This window comes from Camelina sativa, chromosome 12, assembly GCF_030686135.1.
Source record: "Camelina sativa cultivar CO46 ecotype springtype chromosome 12, ASM3068613v1".
In the NCBI taxonomy this organism is placed as follows: Eukaryota; Viridiplantae; Streptophyta; class Magnoliopsida; order Brassicales; family Brassicaceae; genus Camelina; species Camelina sativa.
In genome coordinates this window covers 9,855,320-9,880,427 of record NC_141891.1, presented here as the reverse complement: position 1 = coordinate 9,880,427, position 25,108 = coordinate 9,855,320, and the positions used below count along the sequence as shown (strand labels likewise).

Sequence of the window (25,108 nt, the reverse complement as noted above, 5' to 3'; positions counted from 1 at the left end):
CTCTTTCAATAAGCTCTTTAAGAGCATTATCTATCTTGTTTTGAGATTACTTACAGTTCCAATCAAGAAATTGTGTTGACCAATAGGTTCAAAGGTTTAGAGGTAGAGGTGACATGTTAAACCTAATCCTCCTAGTATAAATATGAACAGTGTTGTAACCAAGAACCTTAAAGAGAAATAATATCAAAGTCATGAACTTATCTTCTTCACTAAAGTATTGATCTTATGATTTCTTCAGCCACAACTACTGAAATGGCAAGTAGCGATTTAGAAGTCCGACGGGCCATAACATCCATAATACTATATTGGTAGTTTACCAACCGAGACCATCCTGAAAAGCGAAAACTGCTGTTCAACGATCGCATCACTCACTTACTGCATAACATCGCAATTCATCCCCAAAACCAAAGTTGTTAAAGCTCAACAATAGGTTTATTTAGGTTCATCTTATTTAATAGTCTATATTATTTAAGCTAAGATTATTTGGAACGTTTCTACATTAACGTCGTGATTAATTATTATCTTTTTGGACTATTATTTATTCCTCTTTTTTTTTTTTTTTTTTCTAAAGTTCAAACCATTCACTAAGACAACCAAAAGATATACATATATCATAAATTTAGTAATACATATAGTTTGGTGATGAATTACAATAACGAATATGTGACAAAAAAAATTTAGTTTTACAACGATAAATCAAGAATAAGTTCGTCAATCAAGGAATTGAATAAGCCAGTCCGCAGCTCTTCAACCACGTACTCTCTCCCATCTTCATTGATACAACCCCATTTCATTTCTTTTACGTAGATCTCTCTATTCTCTCTCACTTCCCAACTCGTAAACATATTATATTCTTCTTCTTGTCTCCTCGTCACCCACTCTTCAACTATATCCACCAGCTTGTCCTCGTCTCTTGTCTCATTATTCCCTTTTTCTTTGAAAAAATCTAGCATCACATTGTCTACTACATGAGATGCCAGTAAATGGTTATGTTCCTCGATTGTTCTAGACTTCAGTAGAGCAAACAAACTGTTTGCTCGGATTTCGGATTGATCTTCTTCGGTTTTAGTAATGTGATCAGAGTTGTAATCTTGTCTTCCCACGTATTGCTCTATGCGTTTCTCTAAATCCACAGGCTCAAGTCGTACCAAAGTCTCAAATCTTCTGCTTTTTCTCTCGTTTTTCGTCCTCTCATCTCTTTCTGTAATGTCAATTTATAAAAGTTTAGTTCATCGGATCAGCTGGTAGGATTTATCAGGAAAAACAAAGTGCTTCCATATAAACATATTGTAATCTTTATCTAAATTTCAAAACGCATAAAATATTTTAATTGATATTTTGATCGAACATGAATCAAAAATAGTAAACGTAAACAACACTTTCATATCTTATTACTGTTTCACACGTGTGTGTTTGAAAAAAAAATTCCTTTTAAAAGAAAAAAAAAAAGAGAAGACGCTAAAAATGGTAAATATCTATAAGAGAAAGAAAAAAACAAATATAGTGTAACTTGTAAACGTAAATAAAACCTATATATTGTATAGACAGTACAAGTTTACAAAGTAATGTCCCTACATCGATTAGCGAATATTCAAAGAACGTAAGGATATAATCAGTGACTTTACCCTTGTGATGCGAAGGAGGAGAGATAGCATCATCTTCAAATGGGCATTCTAAGATCGATATTGGACTGAGCTGTTCTTTTTCTTCGTTCACGCATTCCTACAATTTACACTCATTAAATTAATTCAATAGACAATACTCCATAGTAGTATATGGAAAAGAATTTACACGTATAAACGAGAGGTCAACTGTGTAGTAAATCGTGTACGAGTTTAGATTGTAAATTTAAAAATTGTACCAAGCTGGCAAAACAAAATCTAGGAAATCGACGAGTTAACCCACTTCATGACAACAACAACATTATACATTCTCTTTACATTTTCCCATATTTATATAATTATATTAGTACTAATTCCGAAACTTAATTGTAGTATAATCAGTGTGAGAGATTAATAGATTACGAATATAAATGGACCAAAATTGACGTTGGGAATTGAGTGATATCATATCATCCGTAGAATCCGCTTTCGAAGCCACCAAGAAGAATCAGAGAGCTCTCGATTACATCGCTCATATTTATTCACATTCCAAAATTTATAAGTCCCTCCTACCACACACACACGTGACTCACGTACAAACCGACAACTTTCAGTAAACCCAACCCAACATCATAATGTTAAGTTCAACTTAGTTCACTAAATTGTTAGCTCTTGTAATAATAAGTTCTGATATTAATAGTTTGGTGCATTGAGAAAATTGACGTGGTGGATGATCATTGGACAAGCAAAAAATAAAAAAAGTTTGTTAACATAACTAACCTCTGTGTTGTCGTGGAGAGACGATCCGTCACTAACATGTGACCCTACACAATCCCCACTCATAATAACTACTACTTCGCCTGATGATGAGTGAGTCACGACCTCCGAGTTCTCGCTACTAAAACTTAACGAGTCACCGACGGCGTCGTTTGACAATGTCGCTTCACCGGAAAACGAATCCGTCGTGAAAACGTGATCGGACGGTTGATCTTGACTCTCTTGGAGAAAATCAGCGAATGATCTCCACCGTTGGATCTCATTTTCACGATCCTCCCTTTCTTGTTTGTTCTCTCCGTCGACGTTGATCTCACGTCGCGAACGTTTGATCCTCCAGAAGCTTCTTGAGAAAAGCACTTTCTTGTTATCTCTCTTCCGAGACGAAGAGGAAGGGAACGGCAAGAGTTTAACGGCGGTAAGTAACGCCGTCGAAGCTTTGTGAACGGCGTGACTAAACGCTAACCCGCAGGTAAGACGAGGACTGTGGTGGAAGGTTCTTGAACGTTTGACCTCAGCGTTGAGGATGCGAGGGAATGATTTGAAGCCGTTGGATGAGCATGAGCTGAGATCTTCGAGGAGGTAATCTCGTAATATCAATGGCTTTAACCGTCTCTTGCTCACCGGAAGGTGATGATCGGAGGAGGAACTGATCGATGCCATTGGAGAAGGAAGCAATCGAAGAGCTCAAGAGCATGTGAATCTGAGGATGTGAGTGAAGAGTGAGATTGATAGATCAAAGAGTTAGAGAGAGAGTTAGACTAGTAGTATAGTATAAAAGAAGAGTTAGGGAAAGGATTTAATTCTCTGGTGCCCCTATACCAGAAATTCTTTTCTGCATCACCTCCACTTATTCTCACTACCCCTTCTTTAATGAAATGACGAAACTACCCTCTAACAATTTTGAAAAGAAAATTGAACGTACAACTACATCCAGTTGTACTGGATATCCCTTAGTTGTACCTCCAGTTGTACCCATCGCATCTTAGTTGTACCGTCGCACCCTAGTTGTACCAGTTGCACCCTAGTTGTACCTCGCATAGTGGGATTCGAACTCTGGGCTCGCGGGTGCGCATGGAATTCGCAACCACTGAGCTATTGTGTTTTTCGTTGAACATTTACCGATTTAATTATATTTAACCTTTAACAATCTTCATTAAGAGTAATATTGTCTTTTTACCATTGAGGGGTTTTTGAGAAATTGTTTTGATGAATAGAGGTATTAGAGATTACTGTCCGTTAGGGAAATGATAAGCTTCTTTGTGGATTTTGAATAGTTGACAGAGGTCAGATACTGTATTTAATTTTTGGGAGGATACAGTCAGCCATTAAATATACAAAAAAAAAAAAAAGTTATATGTAACAGCTATAGGGGAAATTAAAGTTTTATAAAATTTATGATTTTATCTATAGGGATAGATATGTTTGTAAGTACGTAATTACAAAAATATATGCTAAAAAAACAAAGATGTGGTAGCGACGTGACTATAGAGGATCAGTTATTACGATTGTCATAAGATTAGAAAAAAGAACTCAAATGATTGATTACGGAGATTACACACATTTTATCGATTTGGTATTAGGTGTCCCGTATGGGGAAAATGTTTTTAGTTGTTTAATAATTACAAAATTATTGAACTACAGCGTAGCAGTATTAACACAATTATATAAAGAATCCACATGTACTTTCAAACCAAGTTAGTGCTAAGGAAGGATGTGAGTCTTTTTTGTAGTTTTGTAGTTTTTTCCTCTTTTTAACTCACAGTTATATACTATCAAATATACATATATAGTAGTATATATGAAAAATCATCAATAGTATAAATTTTCAAAAATGAAAACGACAGAGAAGAAACCGAGTAAATCATGTTGGATTTAATTATTTAAAATGTACATTGAATGCTACGTTTGAAAAGATAGATTTATTTTGAAAACAAACCATTTGGTCTCCACATATAAATGTCAATGTTATGTACTTCACTCCATATAACTAATGGGAACGTTGAAAAAAAAACCTAATGGGAACATAAACTTTTACTAATAAACTGCAACAACTGAAATTTTTAAAATAAGAATATCAATTTTCACAAATTTATAAGTAAAATTAGTTTTTTTGTTTATGGCCTTACGGGTTTAAAAGGGGAATAAAGACCTCAAGTTGACCTCGTAAATTAATAAAGACAGTGGACGAGATTCTTGCGGCTTCCATGCAGGTTTTGCCCAATCATCGTTAACGCCATCACCACGTGTGCACGTCTTTGAGATTTAATTGTACTTTAAAAGAAACAAATTGCTGTTTTTAGTCGAATAATGTAATTTTATTATACTTTTAAACTTCTAGATCTCTCCTAACAGCTTCGACACTGCAACGATTCAACCGACTTCCTTATATATAACATTTGTTTTTCTATCTTTACGCATAGTTAATTCGGACGCTAGGGCTCGAATTTGAGACCATGACTTAATCACACCTCATTAGAGTTCGAATTTAAGATTGTATGATGACGTAATTTTGTAACTAGATAATGATCTGCACTGATAGTACAAATTTTTTTTTTTCGTTATTTGTTTTTATTTGTTAAAATTATGATTATATTGTATCATCATGCCAGGCTCAATATAATAAAGGTCCCTGAGGGCATCTCCATTGGAGGGATTTAAGAGGATTTAGGGAGGACTCTTATGATATATAAGATCAGATATAAATCAAAATTAAATAATAAAAAATAAGAGGCAACTCTTATTTAGTATACTTAAGAGGCAACTCTTATTCCTATTTTGTAAACAGTACAATATATATTGTTAAAAAATTCTAAACAGTACATAAGAGTCTCAAATTTAAAGTCCACCATTGGACTTGCCCTGAGGTTTAAAAAAAAAAAATTGGCCTTTTCCCTATGTATTTTTGGTTAAAAAAAAATTGGACCCTATTTTTAAGGGAAATTGGCAGGAATGACCAACAAAAAAATTATAATTGTCTGTCTAGCCATTCTAACTATGAAAAGATCATATACTTTATATAATACATATTAATGACAATTATAGCCCCACTAGTGATTAACTGTTGCCACTCGCCCCTACTCTTTTGTCTACGTATGTCTTCTTCTTTCTATTTATGCTTACATATTTCTACCATCTTTCATTTGGCAACAGTTCTTTTTTTTTTTTTCTTGACTTTTTCATATTTTGTAATAAATTTTCTTTTGAACAAACTATTTTAATTACACAAACTTAATTAAACTATAGTTTTTTTAATGTTTATTATGATTTAAAGATATTAAGATGAGAAAATATAATTTATACACTAACTATAATAACAAAAATATTTGTAATATATAAATACAACAACACTCTATTCCATTTTTAAAAGTATATTTCTCAAGTTTCAAATTATTTACATTGCATACATACATTAATTCAAACTATAATTAGAAATACATAAACAATTTATATATTATATTGTTTCATTGTCAGCATTTAACTCGGTTAATATGTAGGGCATATACGGTTAGTGTTTAATACAGTTGTTTGGGTTGCCTATTTTATCCTTTAGGGTATAGTGTTTTTTCTTTATTGTGCGTTTAATTCGGTTTGAACTATCTATGTGAGTTGCATATATTGTATCTCTTACGGTATATACGGTTAGTGTTTAATACAATTGTTTGGGTTGCCTATTTTGTCCCTTAGGGTATAGTGTTTTTTCTTTATTGTGCGTTTAATTCGGTTTGAGCTATCTATGTGGGTTGCATATATTATATCTCTTATGGTATATACGGTTAGTGTTTAATACAATTGTTTGGGTTGCCTATTTTGTCCCTTAGGGTATAGTGTTTTTTCTTTATTGTACGTTTAATTCGGTTTGAGCTATCTATGTGGGTTGCATATGTTGTATCTCTTATGGTATATACGGTTAGTGTTTAATACAATTGTTTGGGTTGCCTATTTTGTCCCTTAGGGTATAATGTTTTTTCTTTATTGTGTGTTTAATTCGGTTTGAGCTATCTATGTGGGTTGCATATGTTGTATCTCTTACGGTATAATTTTTTTTTTATGTGTTTAATTTGGTCGTTTGAGTTGTCTATTTTTATCTTTTACAGTTAGTATTTAACAAAGTTGCTTGAATTGCTTATGTTGTATCCCTTAGAGTATAACATTTTTCTTTGTTGTGAATTTAATTCACGATTTGGGTTGTATCAATGTTTTATACCATTTTATATGTTCTATACCATTTTATAGTCCTAGTATAATTCTTATTATAAACACTATATATCATGTAAAATTTTCAACATTCAATTTTAAAAATTCAAGTTATGTCGAATGCAGAAAAAAAAAATGTAACTTTTTATGATAAATTTCAAAATTTTAAATAATTTTATTGAAAAGATATATTAAAATAAAATGTAAAAGGGTATCATCTATTTATCCAAATAAATAAATAAATAAATATCTTCTACACTAACACTCTTTGGTGATTGCGCGTGTACCTCACCCTACCCTTCCCTTGTCTTTTTACCTCAACCAATGGTTACTCACTTAATTTAGTTCATTATTTGGCTATTTTCTTTGTTACTTTTTTTGTTTTGGCTATCAGGCAAATTCGCCCTATTTTTAATCAAAAAAAAACCAAAAAAATGAAAAGACCCGGTGCTATTGCACACCTAGCGCATGTGTAGAGCCGAGACTGTATATCACTCATTAACATGTTATATTATAACTCTACTATATGGTGAGTTTTGAGTCATATTAAATTACTAGTAGGTAGGCCTGGAAACTAATATTGTACCCGTATTTAACCTGTTATTCGGCTCGTATGCGTTTCGAAGGGTATTATAATTATATTACTTGTAACTTGTGAGTAAGGATCGAGTATCGGGTATTAATTTAATTTTTGATACCCGTACCATTACCCGTCTCATTACCCGTTTTGTTACCCGACCGTAAATATTCGTTAATATCTAGTATTATCATTTTTAATAATTTATAAATAAATAAATATATATATATATATATATATATATATATTCTAGAATAAAAGTTAAAGCCTAAGTTCAATTTAGTTTTATTTTTAATGGAAAATGATTGTTATTTGTACTTTTTGTTATTTATATATGAATGATCCGTGCTGCAGTGCGGGAAAATAACTTTTTTGTTTTCTTTTTTATAATATTAGTTTAATTATATTATTATGTACTATAATTATTTGGCATATTATATAATATAGTGTTTTTTTAGTTATATTATATAGTACTAATTATTTTTTTGTGTATAATATAAAATAAATACATATGATGGACTATACATTTCCATGTACTTGAAAACATTTATATATATGTACATTTTATAAATACATACGTTTTATCGTAATAGGTTATGTTTCATTTGCTATTTTTGTGGGTAACCATTTTCTGGTTACAACAAATTAATAATAAGATTCTGTTATTATATTTTGTAATTAAATACAGTGACATTATGTGTAATATACCATATGGGAGTAGGATTAATTGTTTAGAACATTGCTTAAATAATATAATAGAGATATAATCCGATACTTCATATCACTAATGAAACAACCCGACCCTTTTTTTTTCTTTTTAATAATTAAATACAATATATAATTAAGTATCCCATACTACTTAATTAAACAAACCAACCCACACCCGGTAACCAACCAATAATAAACCAACATCCAATTACATGCACAGCGGAAACATATCAATAATACAAAACCAATGCAATAGCATTTCTATCCATTCTATCCAGCAACCTAACATATCTCTATCCAAGGTTCCATCCTAAACAATATAACGAAGACCAACAACACACAAACGAGACCCTAGTTCATCCTCCACCCTCGTCGCCATGATTCCACGTCACATACCTGCACACCACAAACAACAATTGAGATGCGTAAGTATTATCATAAATACTTAGTGTGGCCGTCCTCCCATCTACTGGGTTATACACACAAGCATATGAGACCCTCAAGTTATGCAAGCAAACAAAACACAAGCAATACATCAAACCAGGAAAACAAGTCTCGGTGGAGACTAGTGTCGACCGATGCTCGAATGGTGTCGATTGATGCCATATCTGCAGACGCGAACTGCGCGAACACGAACGACGAAACCCGATTCCAAACCATCCCAAATCCGTTCCAAACTCACCCAATTACCTCAGAAATCACTGGGAATCACAAAAGCAACGAACCCAAACAACAAAACAACACAAACAGCAAAGAAAACACACAAACAAGAGAGATCTCATGCTTAGATCAACCATGGTCAAGCACTCACCTCAAGAACAGGAAGATTGAAATGAGAAACATGGAAAACAACACCTCCAGAAGCTCCCCCTTCGTTTCCAGCAACAACTAACCCTCCTATAGCCTCAGATCTCTCCAAAAACTCCAAGAACAAGCCCAGAAAGTCACAAAAACGTTTCTCTCTCTTTTCTCTCTTTCTTTCACTAAGCGGCGACCAAATAACTCCCCAAAAACCCTTAAACTCGTCCTTAGACGCTTATAACACGATTTAGGGATTTAATTGAACCAAACCGAACCAATTCGGCAATTAATCAAACCGGCCGAACCCAGAAATTAGTGGTGTCGATCGATGCCACTAGGGTGTCGATCGACACTCCTTTCAAAATCACAAAATCCGGTTCGCGGATGTTACAATTCTCCCCCACCAATATGGATTTGTCCTCGAATCCCGCAAAACCGTCCAACTGTCAAGGACCTCCGTGCCACCGTCAACACGGCCCGCACGTCCCCGACCGGACTAAATACCGTCAGCCAAGGTTTCCCGTGCACTGTCGCAACAGCCCGCACACCTCCGACTGAACCACGAGGTCTCCCTCTAGTCAATATACTCACATCAAAGACACTATTTGCTCACAACTCAGTGCTTCCCTCGTCCGTGGTCGCAACCAACGAATCATGCCGGCTCGCTATCAGGCCAACCACCTTAAGCTACGGCATCCAGGAAGTCACTCACACACACACTCCCCCCGCTCTCAGGTTGCAACCTTCGTGTCATACCGGCTCACTGCCAAGGCCACAGCCTACAGCTACGGTATCCAGGGACACTCACAGGCCCACTCCCCCCGCTCTCGGGTCGCAACCCTCGAGACATACCGGCTCACTGCCGAGCCACGGCTCACAGCTACGGTATCCAGGGAGTCTCACACGCCCACTCCCCCCGCTCTCGGGTCGCAACCCTCGAGACATACCGGCTCACTGCCGAGCCACGGCTCACAGCTACGGTATCCAGGGAGTCTCACACGCCCACTCCCCCCGCTCTCGGGTCGCAACCCTCGAGACATACCGGCTCACTGCCGAGCCACGGCTCACAGCTACGGTATCCAGAGAGTCTCAAAATCCCGCTCTAAGGTCGTCATCCTAAAGCGCGCTCACGGATCGTCATCCGAAGCAAACATACCACTCCCACTCTCTGGCCACAAAGTCCAGTGAGCTATCGGTATCACATGAGTTGGGCCCACACAATCCTGAGCAAATAAGTCCGATGTCAACGAGTATCTCCCGACTAGATCTACCACAACACTTTCCATTTCTGGAAACTTCTATTTTTAGAAACTTTCCATTTATAGCAACCTTCTACTTATGGAAACTTTCCATTTATAGACTCCCGTGCTATTTCCTTTCCAGTGATTTTTCACAAATCCTAAAACCAAAGAACTCCAACTTTTATTAGAACCTCAGATGCAATAATCGTTTACAACTCCAAATGAAAATACATAATGAAAGAAAGAATACATAAGCTAAAACTAAGCGCCGGAATGGACACCCGGTCCTCCCTTCGGCTGCGCCGCAACCTCCATCATCTGCCTCCTCTTAGGACAGAAAGGCCTGATATGCCCTTCCTCCCCACAATAATAACACACTCGACGGTACTCCTGCGAATCACCTCCCCTGGCCCCGCTTGCCGACACGTGATCCATGCTCCCACTCCCATAACCTCTCTGGCCACCTTGGTTCGCCACTGTCGTCTCTTCCCGCTTCCTTTTACGCCTTTGCTCCAACTGCCTATCCTTGTTTGGAATGCTCTGCTCCAATGTCTCCTCTGAACGAACCGCTGGACTGACCACCACTAACTGTGACCTCAAGTCATCCTCTATCCCAGCTGCAACCTCAACCAGCTCCGCCCTCGTGGCATAGCTCCTCACTCTGCACCGAGTCCTCAGATCATCTCGCAAAGCCAGCAAGAACCTCCGCACCTGAGCCGACTCTGGCTCCCAAGCCCGGCCTGCATACCCCACAAGCCGACTGAACTCTGCATCCAGTTCCCGCACTGTACGGTCCCCCTGAGTCAAACCCAAGAACCGTGCCTCCATACGATCAAGAGCCTCCTGAGGAAAATACTTAGAGTTAAACTCCCCCACAAAATCTCTCCAAGACATACCCCGCTGCACCCTCCGTGCTGTCACCGACCTCCACCACGCACGAGCATCTCCTGACAAGTAAAACACTGCCAGATCCACCCTGTACCGGTCGGGACACCTAAGCGAAAGGAAAATATCCTCCATCCGCTCTCTCCACTCATCCGCTACACTCGGATCGGTACTTCCTGAGAAATACCCGGCTCCCACATGCCGCAGCTGCTCCATCATCCGCACATAGAGTACACATCTTACCGTGGAATCTCATTGAAGGCTCGAAGAGGATGATACTAGGACTCCATACCGCAAACAAATTGACTAACTACTCATAATTAATTCCATCACACAACATCATGCATCAAGCAAAAGGAAAATAATTCACCCCATTAAATTCCTAACCGCTCTAACCATCCATTTAACCATCCTAGAACCGTAAAGGCTCTGATACCAAAATGAAACAACCCGACCCTTTTTTTTTCTTTTTAATAATTAAATACAATATATAATTAAGTATCCCATACTACTTAATTAAACAAACCAACCCACACCCGGTAACCAACCAATAATAAACCAACATCCAATTACATGCACAGCGGAAACATATCAATAATACAAAACCAATGCAATAGCATTTCTATCCATTCTATCCAGCAACCTAACATATCTCTATCCAAGGTTCCATCCTAAACAATATAACGAAGACCAACAACACACAAACGAGACCCTAGTTCATCCTCCACCCTCGTCGCCATGATTCCACGTCACATACCTGCACACCACAAACAACAATTGAGATGCGTAAGTATTATCATAAATACTTAGTGTGGCCGTCCTCCCATCTACTGGGTTATACACACAAGCATATGAGACCCTCAAGTTATGCAAGCAAACAAAACACAAGCAATACATCAAACCAGGAAAACAAGTCTCGGTGGAGACTAGTGTCGACCGATGCTCGAATGGTGTCGATTGATGCCATATCTGCAGACGCGAACTGCGCGAACACGAACGACGAAACCCGATTCCAAACCATCCCAAATCCGTTCCAAACTCACCCAATTACCTCAGAAATCACTGGGAATCACAAAAGCAACGAACCCAAACAACAAAACAACACAAACAGCAAAGAAAACACACAAACAAGAGAGATCTCATGCTTAGATCAACCATGGTCAAGCACTCACCTCAAGAACAGGAAGATTGAAATGAGAAACATGGAAAACAACACCTCCAGAAGCTCCCCCTTCGTTTCCAGCAACAACTAACCCTCCTATAGCCTCAGATCTCTCCAAAAACTCCAAGAACAAGCCCAGAAAGTCACAAAAACGTTTCTCTCTCTTTTCTCTCTTTCTTTCACTAAGCGGCGACCAAATAACTCCCCAAAAACCCTTAAACTCGTCCTTAGACGCTTATAACACGATTTAGGGATTTAATTGAACCAAACCGAACCAATTCGGCAATTAATCAAACCGGCCGAACCCAGAAATTAGTGGTGTCGATCGATGCCACTAGGGTGTCGATCGACACTCCTTTCAAAATCACAAAATCCGGTTCGCGGATGTTACAATTCTCCCCCACCAATATGGATTTGTCCTCGAATCCCGCAAAACCGTCCAACTGTCAAGGACCTCCGTGCCACCGTCAACACGGCCCGCACGTCCCCGACCGGACTAAATACCGTCAGCCAAGGTTTCCCGTGCACTGTCGCAACAGCCCGCACACCTCCGACTGAACCACGAGGTCTCCCTCTAGTCAATATACTCACATCAAAGACACTATTTGCTCACAACTCAGTGCTTCCCTCGTCCGTGGTCGCAACCAACGAATCATGCCGGCTCGCTATCAGGCCAACCACCTTAAGCTACGGCATCCAGGAAGTCACTCACACACACACTCCCCCCGCTCTCAGGTTGCAACCTTCGTGTCATACCGGCTCACTGCCAAGGCCACAGCCTACAGCTACGGTATCCAGGGACACTCACAGGCCCACTCCCCCCGCTCTCGGGTCGCAACCCTCGAGACATACCGGCTCACTGCCGAGCCACGGCTCACAGCTACGGTATCCAGGGAGTCTCACACGCCCACTCCCCCCGCTCTCGGGTCGCAACCCTCGAGACATACCGGCTCACTGCCGAGCCACGGCTCACAGCTACGGTATCCAGGGAGTCTCACACGCCCACTCCCCCCGCTCTCGGGTCGCAACCCTCGAGACATACCGGCTCACTGCCGAGCCACGGCTCACAGCTACGGTATCCAGAGAGTCTCAAAATCCCGCTCTAAGGTCGTCATCCTAAAGCGCGCTCACGGATCGTCATCCGAAGCAAACATACCACTCCCACTCTCTGGCCACAAAGTCCAGTGAGCTATCGGTATCACATGAGTTGGGCCCACACAATCCTGAGCAAATAAGTCCGATGTCAACGAGTATCTCCCGACTAGATCTACCACAACACTTTCCATTTCTGGAAACTTCTATTTTTAGAAACTTTCCATTTATAGCAACCTTCTACTTATGGAAACTTTCCATTTATAGACTCCCGTGCTATTTCCTTTCCAGTGATTTTTCACAAATCCTAAAACCAAAGAACTCCAACTTTTATTAGAACCTCAGATGCAATAATCGTTTACAACTCCAAATGAAAATACATAATGAAAGAAAGAATACATAAGCTAAAACTAAGCGCCGGAATGGACACCCGGTCCTCCCTTCGGCTGCGCCGCAACCTCCATCATCTGCCTCCTCTTAGGACAGAAAGGCCTGATATGCCCTTCCTCCCCACAATAATAACACACTCGACGATACTCCTGCGAATCACCTCCCCTGGCCCCGCTTGCCGACACGTGATCCATGCTCCCACTCCCATAACCTCTCTGGCCACCTTGGTTCGCCACTGTCGTCTCTTCCCGCTTCCTTTTACGCCTTTGCTCCAACTGCCTATCCTTGTTTGGAATGCTCTGCTCCAATGTCTCCTCTGAACGAACCGCTGGACTGACCACCACTAACTGTGACCTCAAGTCATCCTCTATCCCAGCTGCAACCTCAACCAGCTCCGCCCTCGTGGCATAGCTCCTCACTCTGCACCGAGTCCTCAGATCATCTCGCAAAGCCAGCAAGAACCTCCGCACCTGAGCCGACTCTGGCTCCCAAGCCCGGCCTGCATACCCCACAAGCCGACTGAACTCTGCATCCAGTTCCCGCACTGTACGGTCCCCCTGAGTCAAACCCAAGAACCGTGCCTCCATACGATCAAGAGCCTCCTGAGGAAAATACTTAGAGTTAAACTCCCCCACAAAATCTCTCCAAGACATACCCCGCTGCACCCTCCGTGCTGTCACCGACCTCCACCACGCACGAGCATCTCCTGACAAGTAAAACACTGCCAGATCCACCCTGTACCGGTCGGGACACCTAAGCGAAAGGAAAATATCCTCCATCCGCTCTCTCCACTCATCCGCTACACTCGGATCGGTACTTCCTGAGAAATACCCGGCTCCCACATGCCGCAGCTGCTCCATCATCCGCACATAGAGTACACATCTTACCGTGGAATCTCATTGAAGGCTCGAAGAGGATGATACTAGGACTCCATACCGCAAACAAATTGACTAACTACTCATAATTAATTCCATCACACAACATCATGCATCAAGCAAAAGGAAAATAATTCACCCCATTAAATTCCTAACCGCTCTAACCATCCATTTAACCATCCTAGAACCGTAAAGGCTCTGATACCAAAATGAAACAACCCGACCCTTTTTTTTTCTTTTTAATAATTAAATACAATATATAATTAAGTATCCCATACTACTTAATTAAACAAACCAACCCACACCCGGTAACCAACCAATAATAAACCAACATCCAATTACATGCACAGCGGAAACATATCAATAATACAAAACCAATGCAATAGCATTTCTATCCATTCTATCCAGCAACCTAACATATCTCTATCCAAGGTTCCATCCTAAACAATATAACGAAGACCAACAACACACAAACGAGACCCTAGTTCATCCTCCTCCTCATCGCCATGATTCCACGTCACATACCTGCACACCACAAACAACAATTGAGATGCGTAAGTATTATCATAAATACTTAGTGTGGCCGTCCTCCCATCTACTGGGTTATACACACAAGCATATGAGACCCTCAAGTTATGCAAGCAAACAAAACACAAGCAATACATCAAACCAGGAAAACAAGTCTCGGTGGAGACTAGTGTCGACCGATGCCACCAGAAGGTGTCGACCGATGCTGAACCCAAAGGTGTCGACCGATGCCACAAGAAAGTGTCGACCGATGCTGAACCAGAAGTGTCGACCGATGCTCGAATGGTGTCGATCGATGCCATATCTGCAGACGCGAACTGCGCGAACACGAACGACGAAACCCGATTCCAAACCATCCCAAATCCGTTCCAAACTCACCCAATTACCTCAGAAATCACTGGGAATCACAAAAGCAACGAACCCAAACAACAAAACAACACAAACAGCAAAGAAAACACACAAACAAGAGAGATCTCATGCTTCAACCATGGTCAAGCACTCACCTCAAGAACAGGAAGATTGAAATGAGAAACGTGGAAAACAACACCTCCAGAAGCTCCCCCTTCGTTTCCAGCAACAACTAACCCTCCTATAGCCTCAGATCTCTCCAAAAACTCCAAGAACAAGCCCAGAAAGTCACAAAAACGTTTCTCTCTCTTTTCTCTCTTTCTTTCACTAAGCGGCGACCAAATAACTCCCCAAAAACCCTTAAACTCGTCCTTAGACGCTTATAACACGATTTAGGGATTTAATTGAACCAAACCGAACCAATTCGGCAATTAATCAAACCGGCCGAACCCAGAAATTAGTGGTGTCGATCGATGCCACTAGGGTGTCGATCGACACTCCTTTCAAAATCACAAAATCCGGTTCGCGGATGTTACAACTAATTTCGTGGTAGGTCTAAATATTTCAAAAACTGTATATAGTCAATTAACAAAAAAATAGGTGATTTAAGTAAAAATTTTAATATTAATAAACTATACATATTTCGGTTATAAGTTTAATAGTATGTATCACAGGAAAGAAGGGTTTTTTCTTTGTTTTTAAAGAACATATATAAGTTATATTGTTTTGGTTTTGTCATAAACTATTTATTTGAGTGTAATTCTAATACAGAGATTCACTGATTCAGTATGAGTTTTTTCTTTTCTTTCCAAATTTTTATTGGTGGGGTTTGTGGTTGTGGATATAGTTAACTGATGACAAAATAAAATAAGAAATGTAAATTGGAAGATAGATATATGTTGGGCTTTATCTAACAAATACTGGGCTTTTGTATTAACGTCCCCTACGGATAAGAACGTCAGTTATAACATGAAATCTCATGAAAGTCATTACAATCCACGAAATAACAGAACTCAGTTATAAGTTATACTAACTTATTATCTATATATACATTTTTAAGTATATTTTGAGTTTTATCCTTTTATTTGTACTTATTTAAAATTTTACTTATAAAGTTAATCCCTAAAAAATTTCTAAAAACAGCATTACTTCAAATTTTGTTTCCTAAATATTTTACATATCATTCCAACTAAAAAAATACAGCATAATCAATATGAAAACAGAAACTATAATATATTTAACCACACCTTCTAATCTGTATGGAATATATTCTATCTCTTAATTTTTTGTAAATAAAGAAAACAACAATTTGATTCCTATTTTGTTTTCCAAAGCCTGTGAGCTTTGATTCATAACTTAAGAAGAAATTCGATTCACATTTATTTAAATACTAGATAATAATCCGCGCTGGTAGCGCGGAAATTTTTTTTATTTTGTTATTTGTTAATATTATGTTTATGTTGTATCATTGATTTATATGTTATATAATATAGTACTATATGGTGAATTTTGATTCATATTAAACTACGAATAGGTAGGCCTGGAAACTATTACCGATATTGGACCCGTTTTTTGGTTTGTATCCGTCCTGAAAAAGGTACCCGTAGCTTTAAGGTCGAGTGAAGGGTATAATAATTATATTATCCATGAATAATGATCGAATATCGGATATTAATTTAATTTTTGAGCGTCTCGTTACCCGTCTCATTACCCATTTTATTACCCGACTCATAAATACATGTTAATATTTTGTAGAATAATGTTACCAGCGTGAGGAAATATTTATGTAAATTTGGATTTGTTTGTTACAAAATAATAGTAGAAAATTTATTAATTCTATACATTTTATAAAATCATATATTTAATTTACTTAAGGTCATACTCTGATTTCGACCCGTAGTTGGTACTACTATTTTGGTTTGATGCAATATCAAATTCGTTAATTATACATTCGGTAAAGCCAAAAAAATCCAACAAAACATGTATTGACCCGTGATTTGGTATTACAAATTGATGTGATCGTGTTTAGAGATCTTAATATACCAAATTTACTATTTAAAGTTATTGGTATAACATGTTGTATATTAATTTTATAGGTGAAAATTACAATTAGGTTATGTATATTATCAATATTATACACTTAGTATTGTTTATATAGTGAATATTGTGTATAAACAATTAAGTTTTAACCAATTAAATAGTTTGTTATTATTTCCTAAGATTTATGAAACAATAAATAGAGTTTTATTATTTTGTAAACAAGTCTAAATTTTTCTTTTGTTAGTTATTAGAATAATTAAAATATAATAGCATTTTCGTAATATGTCACATCAGAACTGGTTAAATTATTAACAACATAGCTTACATAAGTATAGATATATTTTAAAAATATAACAATGTTGTATCCTAATTTTAATATATATTTGTTATTATTAAATGATTTAGATATGTAAATATTTAATCTTAGTTTTATAAATAAATTTAAGTTTTATAATTTTCTAAATAGTTTGTTATTGTTTTCTAAGATTTCTGAAACAATAAATAGAATCTGTTTAATTATTTTATTACATAATTTCGAAATAATTTTATTATTATTTTATTAAATAATTTCAAAATTATTTTATTAATGATTTCTTGTAATCTAATAAATTAATAATTACTATTTTTTGGATAATCATTTTTAGATTACAACAAATTAATATTAAGATTCTGTTATTATATTTTGTATTAAAATACATTGGCATTTTGTGTAATATTTTACATGGAGTAGGGTTATTTGTTTAAAGGGTTGCTTAAATAAATATATAGATTATAATTAATATATATATATATATAAACATGATAAAATTTACTAATATGTAAAACTAAAAAAGTTTAAAATACTATATAATATGGTTATATAGTAGATGGGTTATAAAGAGAATATGTTGGAATTAATAAAATATTATTAAATATGTGCTAACACGGGTTAAATCTTTATTTTATTATTTATTAATACTATTAATATTAGAATATTTGACATATAAAATTAAATTGATTTTACTAAGATTGTGTAAAATAATTATATCATTAGAAAAATGTGACTTAATCATAGCGTATAAATGATTTACTATGTATTTAGATCCCTTATTTTTTGTTATAATAATTAAAAATTAAAATAGAATCTCAAATGCTAAACAAAACAAACTAAACATAAACAAATGGTCATGAGGTATATTGCGGGTTAAAAATTTAATATAAATATTTAGCCACATAAAGGTCGGGAAATTTAGTTATTCTTCTATTTGCAAAAAATAAAATATAAATATAATATAAATTATATACACGTGGTGTGCTGCGGGTTAAAATCTAGTAAGACTAAAGAAAGTCATTACAATCTGTTGGAGACAGAAACAACAATTGAGAAAGAGAGTTTTGGAAATAAGATCTGGACAGACTTTCGGTATAAATCGACAAGAACAATGAAGAACAACGAACTGGACTTTTGTATTGATGTCGTGTATTGAATTGCTGAAAGTTACCTGTGTCAAATACTTTACAAAAGCTGATTATTTAAACTAAATCCTTAATGAGATTCCTCTGAAATCTCTTCCCGTGATCTCGCTCCCGATCATCACAACGAAATCCCGAACTCCTCTCTAGTTGACTCCATCCTCCTAGAACCCGAGCTCTCTTTCTGGGCTTTTGTCAGGCCCAATTGCCGGGTCGACATCTGCGCCTTAGTGGGTTTGTCTATTGGACCTTTATTCAGCGAAACCCAACACCAACACAATCCTATCAAAATGTTAAATTTTTTTTTTCTTTTTGGATTAAATCTTAAATTTACTCAAAGCAAATGATAGCCATTACAGAGGAATGTTTCAATGTTTATAAACTAAAGACTTAGAAGAAATACCAACTAAAGCACGAGCGTGTAAACAATTTTTATAAGATGATACGATGATTGATGTCTTAGATCCCACGACAACTTCTAAATATATTTAGGCATTAAGTGTATTTAACTAAGCTATATATTGAATGTAGAGTACTTTATTTACTCTTACCTTCTCGGATAATGGTTATCTCATAAACCAAAGTCACCAAAAGCGACAGGATACAAAGGTTTTAGGTTTGTTTAGTTAAAAGCTATACATGCATATAAGAATGCATAAATTAGACTATTACGATTCCTCCTATTACTTAGGATCTCTTTATGGTGTTGATTCATTCCATGCCAAGGATATTATAGATTTTTGAACATTTTTGACTATATGACATCTTTTGTCTCACAAGATATTCTTGTTTAAGATCATATGAAGGTATTGTTTCTAGATTAATGTATAAGGATGAATAACCATTAAATCCCTTATATAATACTCCCTCCGTTTCAAAATATAGGATGTTGTAAGCAAAGAACGCAGATTAAAAAGTCTTTACTTTTAACAAGTTCAATCAATCAAAAACAATACTGTATAATATAAAATATTAAACTAATCTAAAAGTTGTATCGAAATTTGAAAATATCCTATATTATGAAACAAAAAAACTTCTTTAAAACATTTTATATTTTGAAACGGAGGGAGTAAAACAGAAGTACACAACTTTTTTTGTAGATTATATAATTTTTATAAGTTGGCTACAAAATAGGTTATAGATTAAATATAAGTTGGTTACAAAAAAGGTTATAGATTAATTGGTCAATCTATGGCTTATATCCCAAAAAATCTTCCTAAAGAGAATATTTCAATAATTTATACAATTCCTAAAATAAAATATTTAGTATTTCATGTATTGTTACAAAATATATACTGTTAGACATAAAAATATTCTCTTAGAGATAAAAAGGAATAAAATATTTGCAATTTATCACATTTAATCGTGATTTCCGAGATCTTATTGTACAGTTGAAAATAAAATCTTACCTAAGCAATGGTCATATTAAAAAACTTTCACCAAACATGTTCAAAAATTAAAATAAAAACAAACAACAAACATAACCGTTTCTCATACATAAAATTACAAACTTAACAATATAAAACTTACAAAATAGGTATTTTTTTCAAGTCATCATATTTAGCATATGGTTTTATTCAAAAAAAAACTTTTAAAAACAATCATATAAATTATATTTTATTCTAAAATTATAATATAAATAAAAGGAATTTTAACATGTGCTCTAGCACGGATCTTAATCTAGTATATGTGTTATACTGCAGGATAAACACAATCAAACATTGACAGGGTGATGAGAATTAGGAACACAATTTAATTGTTAAGGAAAAAATCTATCTAACTGTACTCTATTAGATTCCTAGATAACCTTAACCTTATATTTTCTTTTCAAGATTACCTTAACCCAAGTTTAAGTATTTTTCACATAAAAAGAAGAGAATAAATAAAAATTCACATGATTTGAAATAATATTCGATATCATCAAAATACAGTACATTCTTAAATTCTTGGAATTTATCTTATCAATAAAACATAATTTGATCTAATTTGTGATTCGTTATTAACTTTATAGGTTTCAGACTAGACAAAAAAAATTTTAATCTAAAAAAAAACTCAGTTCTTGATATAAAGAATAACAAAAATTAATTCTCTTTTGTGGTATACCAGGGTCATTGATAGATTTACAAAGCGAAAATCCTAATCATTCAGAAAATACAAATCTAAAATCTCTAAATCTATCATATATTTATTTACAATGTGTAATTTTGTCATATCAGTTATATTTAATTTTTTTTAATTATTATTTGTATTTCATATACTCTAGTTCTATTTACAGTTGTGAATCCTTTATTATTATAATATAATAAACGATCGACATAGCTCGTGATAAGATAATGTTATTATTATATCCCATCATCCCTCAACTTAAGCTATATATTAATGGTCCACATTCTATAGAGGTGAAGCATGTGACCTCGTATTATATTTATGCACAAACAATAAATTCTTATTCCAAATATATATAAACACCTCATAAAAAAATATTCAATTGAAACTAATTATGAAAGTAAGCTTTTCTTTTTTGCCAAACTATAATTTTTCCCTCGACTATATGAATAGGGTGGTCCAATAATTATTTTGCAATTTATAATATGTATTAAATAGGTATATTCCATATAATTTATCACTATTGCAATTTGCAAGCATCAACATCTTCCGAATTTTAATATTAATAAAGGGTCCAGAAATTTTAAATCTTAGTATTTCGAAACAACTTGATTGATATCAATCTCTCTACAGTTGCTTAATTTATTATTTGGATTGACAAAAATAGAATGGGACGAAGTTGTATCATATATACAGAAAAATAAGGAGATTTCTTATACATTATTGGTCAAAGACTCGAACAAATGGAAATTTTATTTAATAATATCACATATTTTATATCAAATTGTCCAACCAATTCAATTCGTGGTGATCTTACCGATCAAAGAAGCCAAATTAATCGCCATTTTGGTATATGTATGATCTGTGTCCATGTGTTCCCTAGTAGCCTACTTCTACTTTGAACAGTTAATTAATTAATTGAGGTTCTGTAAAAAATACGTAAGTTTTACAAAACAATTTCTTTGTTTTTTGGCACCTTGAAGAATCCTTTCAAATTCAATACTATTAAAAGTGAGGAAGATAACGACACGAGTCAATTTGTTACACTTGTTTTTTTATTTAAGAATAGAAACCCCAAAAAAACGTCTCATTTCTATCTCAGCTTAGTTGTAAACTTGTAATGTATGTAACTCAAACAATATAGTATAAATATATTTACAAAATATCCAAAAAAAAATTTACAAGGGAAATTTCCCCTGGAAATCCAAATAAACGTAAATTTTCATGTTAGACATCTGAAAAAAAAACATATTTTCTTGGAAACTCTTTTTGTTTTTTTGTAATTCCAATTTCCACAAATGAAAAAAATAAAAATAAAATAGTGTCTTCTCGGTAGTAGTAGTAGGATGAAGACGGAGTCTCATAAGAAGAAATGACATAATGGCTAGTCAAAAACCGCCAAAATTGTTATGTTGTAATTAAGACTTAATATCTTAGTCAAAATAACATCTCTTATTCCCAATAAAGCATAATTAGTCACTTAATTTCAAACTTATAAACACACCTTTCACACATCAACAATACCTTCTTCTTCTTCTTCTTCTTCTTCATCATCATCCTCTCTCTCTTTCTCTGTCTTCTCTCTCTCTCAAACCTGTAATCATGGCAGCTCCTTTGATCATCAAGAACCAAACAGATCACCGACAAGATCCAAATCCTAACCCGAATCATCTCTCCTCTTTGATTCAAGAAGCCAAATCAATCGCCAAAATATCTCTCCCAATGATCTTAACTGGTTTACTTCTCTACTCTCGTTCAATGATCTCAATGCTCTTCCTCGGCCGTCTCAATGATCTCTCTGCTCTCTCCGGCGGCTCGCTTGCACTCGGCTTTGCCAACATCACAGGCTACTCTCTCCTCTCCGGTCTCTCTATCGGCATGGAACCCATCTGTGTTCAAGCCTTTGGCGCCAAAAGATTCAAACTTTTAGGCCTTGCTTTGCAAAGAACCACACTTTTGCTTCTCCTCTGTTCTCTTCCCATCTCTCTCCTCTGGCTCAACATCAAAAAGATCCTTTTGTTCTTCGGACAAGACGAAGAAATCTCGAACCAAGCTGAGATCTTTATCCTCTTCTCTCTCCCTGATCTGATTCTCCAATCTTTTTTACACCCTATCCGTATCTACCTCCGATCTCAATCGATCACTCTTCCTCTTACTTACTCTGCTTTCTTCGCCGTATTGCTCCACATTCCGATCAACTACCTTCTCGTTTCGTCCCTCGGTCTCGGACTTAAAGGAGTCGCTTTGGGAGCAATCTGGACTAATGTCAATCTCCTAGGGTTTCTGATCATCTATATTGTGTTTTCCGGTGTTTACGACAAGACTTGGGGAGGGTTTTCGATGGATTGTTTTAAAGGATGGAGATCTCTGATGAAATTAGCAATCCCTAGCTGTGTCTCGGTTTGTCTAGAATGGTGGTGGTACGAAATCATGATTCTTCTATGTGGACTGTTACTTAACCCGCAAGCAACTGTTGCATCTATGGGAATCTTGATCCAAACCACTGCTCTGATCTACATTTTCCCTTCTTCTCTGAGTGTTAGCGTTTCGACACGTGTTGGGAACGAACTAGGTGCGAATCAGCCTGATAAAGCGAGAATAGCCGCGAGAACAGGACTAGGTTTAAGCCTAGGTTTAGGTTTATTCGCCATGTTTTTCGCTTTCATGGTGAGGAATTGCTGGGCTAGATTGTTCACGGATGAGGAAGAGATTGTGAAGTTGACTTCTATGGTTTTACCGATCATCGGACTTTGCGAGCTAGGGAACTGTCCTCAGACCACAGTTTGTGGAGTGCTGAGAGGAAGTGCGAGACCTAAGTTAGGAGCAAACATAAACTTGTGTTGTTTCTACTTTGTGGGAATGCCAGTGGCTATATGGTTAAGTTTCTTTAGTGGGTTTGACTTCAAGGGACTGTGGCTCGGTCTGTTTGCGGCGCAAGGATCATGCCTGGTTTCAATGTTGGTTGTGTTGGCTACGACTGATTGGGAAGTCGAAGTTCATAGAGCAAAAGAGCTCATGACTAGATCATGTGATGGTGAAGACGATGGGAACACGACACCGTTTTTGTTGGATTCTTTGGATATAGAAGAAAGTGGGAATTATAGGCATTTGAATGTGTTTTAAAAACCTTGTCTCTCTCCATGTTTTGATTTATTGGCATCTAACGAGATTCGTTTCATTGTACACTAAACTCTTCTAATTGATTAATTTAGGATGAAACATTTGATTTGTGAGATATACTGTATTTGATTTCAAGTAATATGAATGTTACAAAGGTTGTTTGATTTGATTGTAAAAAGCTTTAATAATTAATAGTATTAAATATCCTGTCCATTTTTAAAAATAAAATAAATAAATAAATCATGAGAGTGAATTTGTTGTCATGAGAATGACTTTTAAAATTGAATGTAAAACATAAAACTATCCTTTTCAAGTGGTTTGAGTTGTTATATAAAGTATATGAATCTGGTTAAGCAATTAAAGGACAAGATAGAAGTTGGTTTCGTTGCCGGGAAATTCTTATGCAAGAGAAAAAATAATATACATGCATGTTTTAAGTGGTCCTCCTCTTATGTACGCGTGACGTTTACGTGATAAGGCGCGTGTGTAAGTAAGGGAGTTTGTGTAACTTTTTTGACGACGGCGCCGAGAAAAGTTTTAAGGTCGTCGTTTGCGACAGCCGACGCCGTGAACGACCTGGTCTCTTTGTCGTCTCCTTCGTTTTTCTTTTTTCTTCCACTAACAACGCCGACTAACCCGTTTACCCGACTCGTTTCACTGTTTCAGTCATTTTTTTGTTCCCATGGTTGGATAAAGTATAATAATATAATACAACTTCAGAATTTGTTTTGACATTACAAATTTACAACTTTCATAGTTTTAAATTTGTAATTCACAATACAACTTTAGAAGTCAAATATCTGAACTACAAATTTACGACCACTTGGTTATAAGTTATAACAAACTCATGGTGTAAATTTTGTAGACTACTAAAAAAATGTAACAAACTCATGGTGTGGGTGGTAAGGAACAAAAAAGGCCCATAAGATGAAACATGAAGGAAGGAGAAGTAGTTATGAACTTGCTGCCACTAACATCAAATATATATTTTCCCTCAACTGTCCCAACTTGCTTTTATATAACCATAGCTTCTAATGTCCTTCATCCTCCATCACCTCTTCTTTTCTTGTTTTTTCCCTTCAATTATTTTGTCTACATTTTATATTTTAAACTTCTAATACATTTGCATAGTTGCATAATCTTTTGGATTTTTTGGATTATTAACACAATAAAGTTCGATCTAGCTACAATGACTTCTATAGTTCTATAAT

At 36.0% G+C, this 25,108-nt stretch overlaps 2 protein-coding genes across 2 annotated transcripts; one reads left to right on the top strand and one right to left on the bottom strand.

Annotated features, from left to right (window-relative positions):
* Positions 1 to 585: 585 nt before the first annotated feature.
* LOC104731190 (uncharacterized) lies at positions 586 to 3,165 on the bottom strand. The gene is made up of 3 exons (XM_010450483.3): positions 2,382 to 3,165; positions 1,626 to 1,722; positions 586 to 1,201 (listed from the first exon to the last, which is right to left on the bottom strand). Exons 1-3 carry the CDS (start codon positions 3,036 to 3,038, stop codon positions 684 to 686), a joined length of 1,272 nt encoding a protein of 423 aa, XP_010448785.1. The 5' UTR covers positions 3,039 to 3,165; the 3' UTR covers positions 586 to 683.
* A 19,111-nt stretch (positions 3,166 to 22,276) lies between these two features.
* On the top strand, positions 22,277 to 24,101 carry LOC104731189 (protein DETOXIFICATION 49). Its single transcript, XM_010450482.3, has one exon. The coding sequence runs from the start codon at positions 22,380 to 22,382 to the stop codon at positions 23,898 to 23,900; it is 1,521 nt and encodes a 506-aa protein (XP_010448784.1). The 5' UTR covers positions 22,277 to 22,379; the 3' UTR covers positions 23,901 to 24,101.
* The last annotated feature ends 1,007 nt before the right edge of the window (positions 24,102 to 25,108 follow it).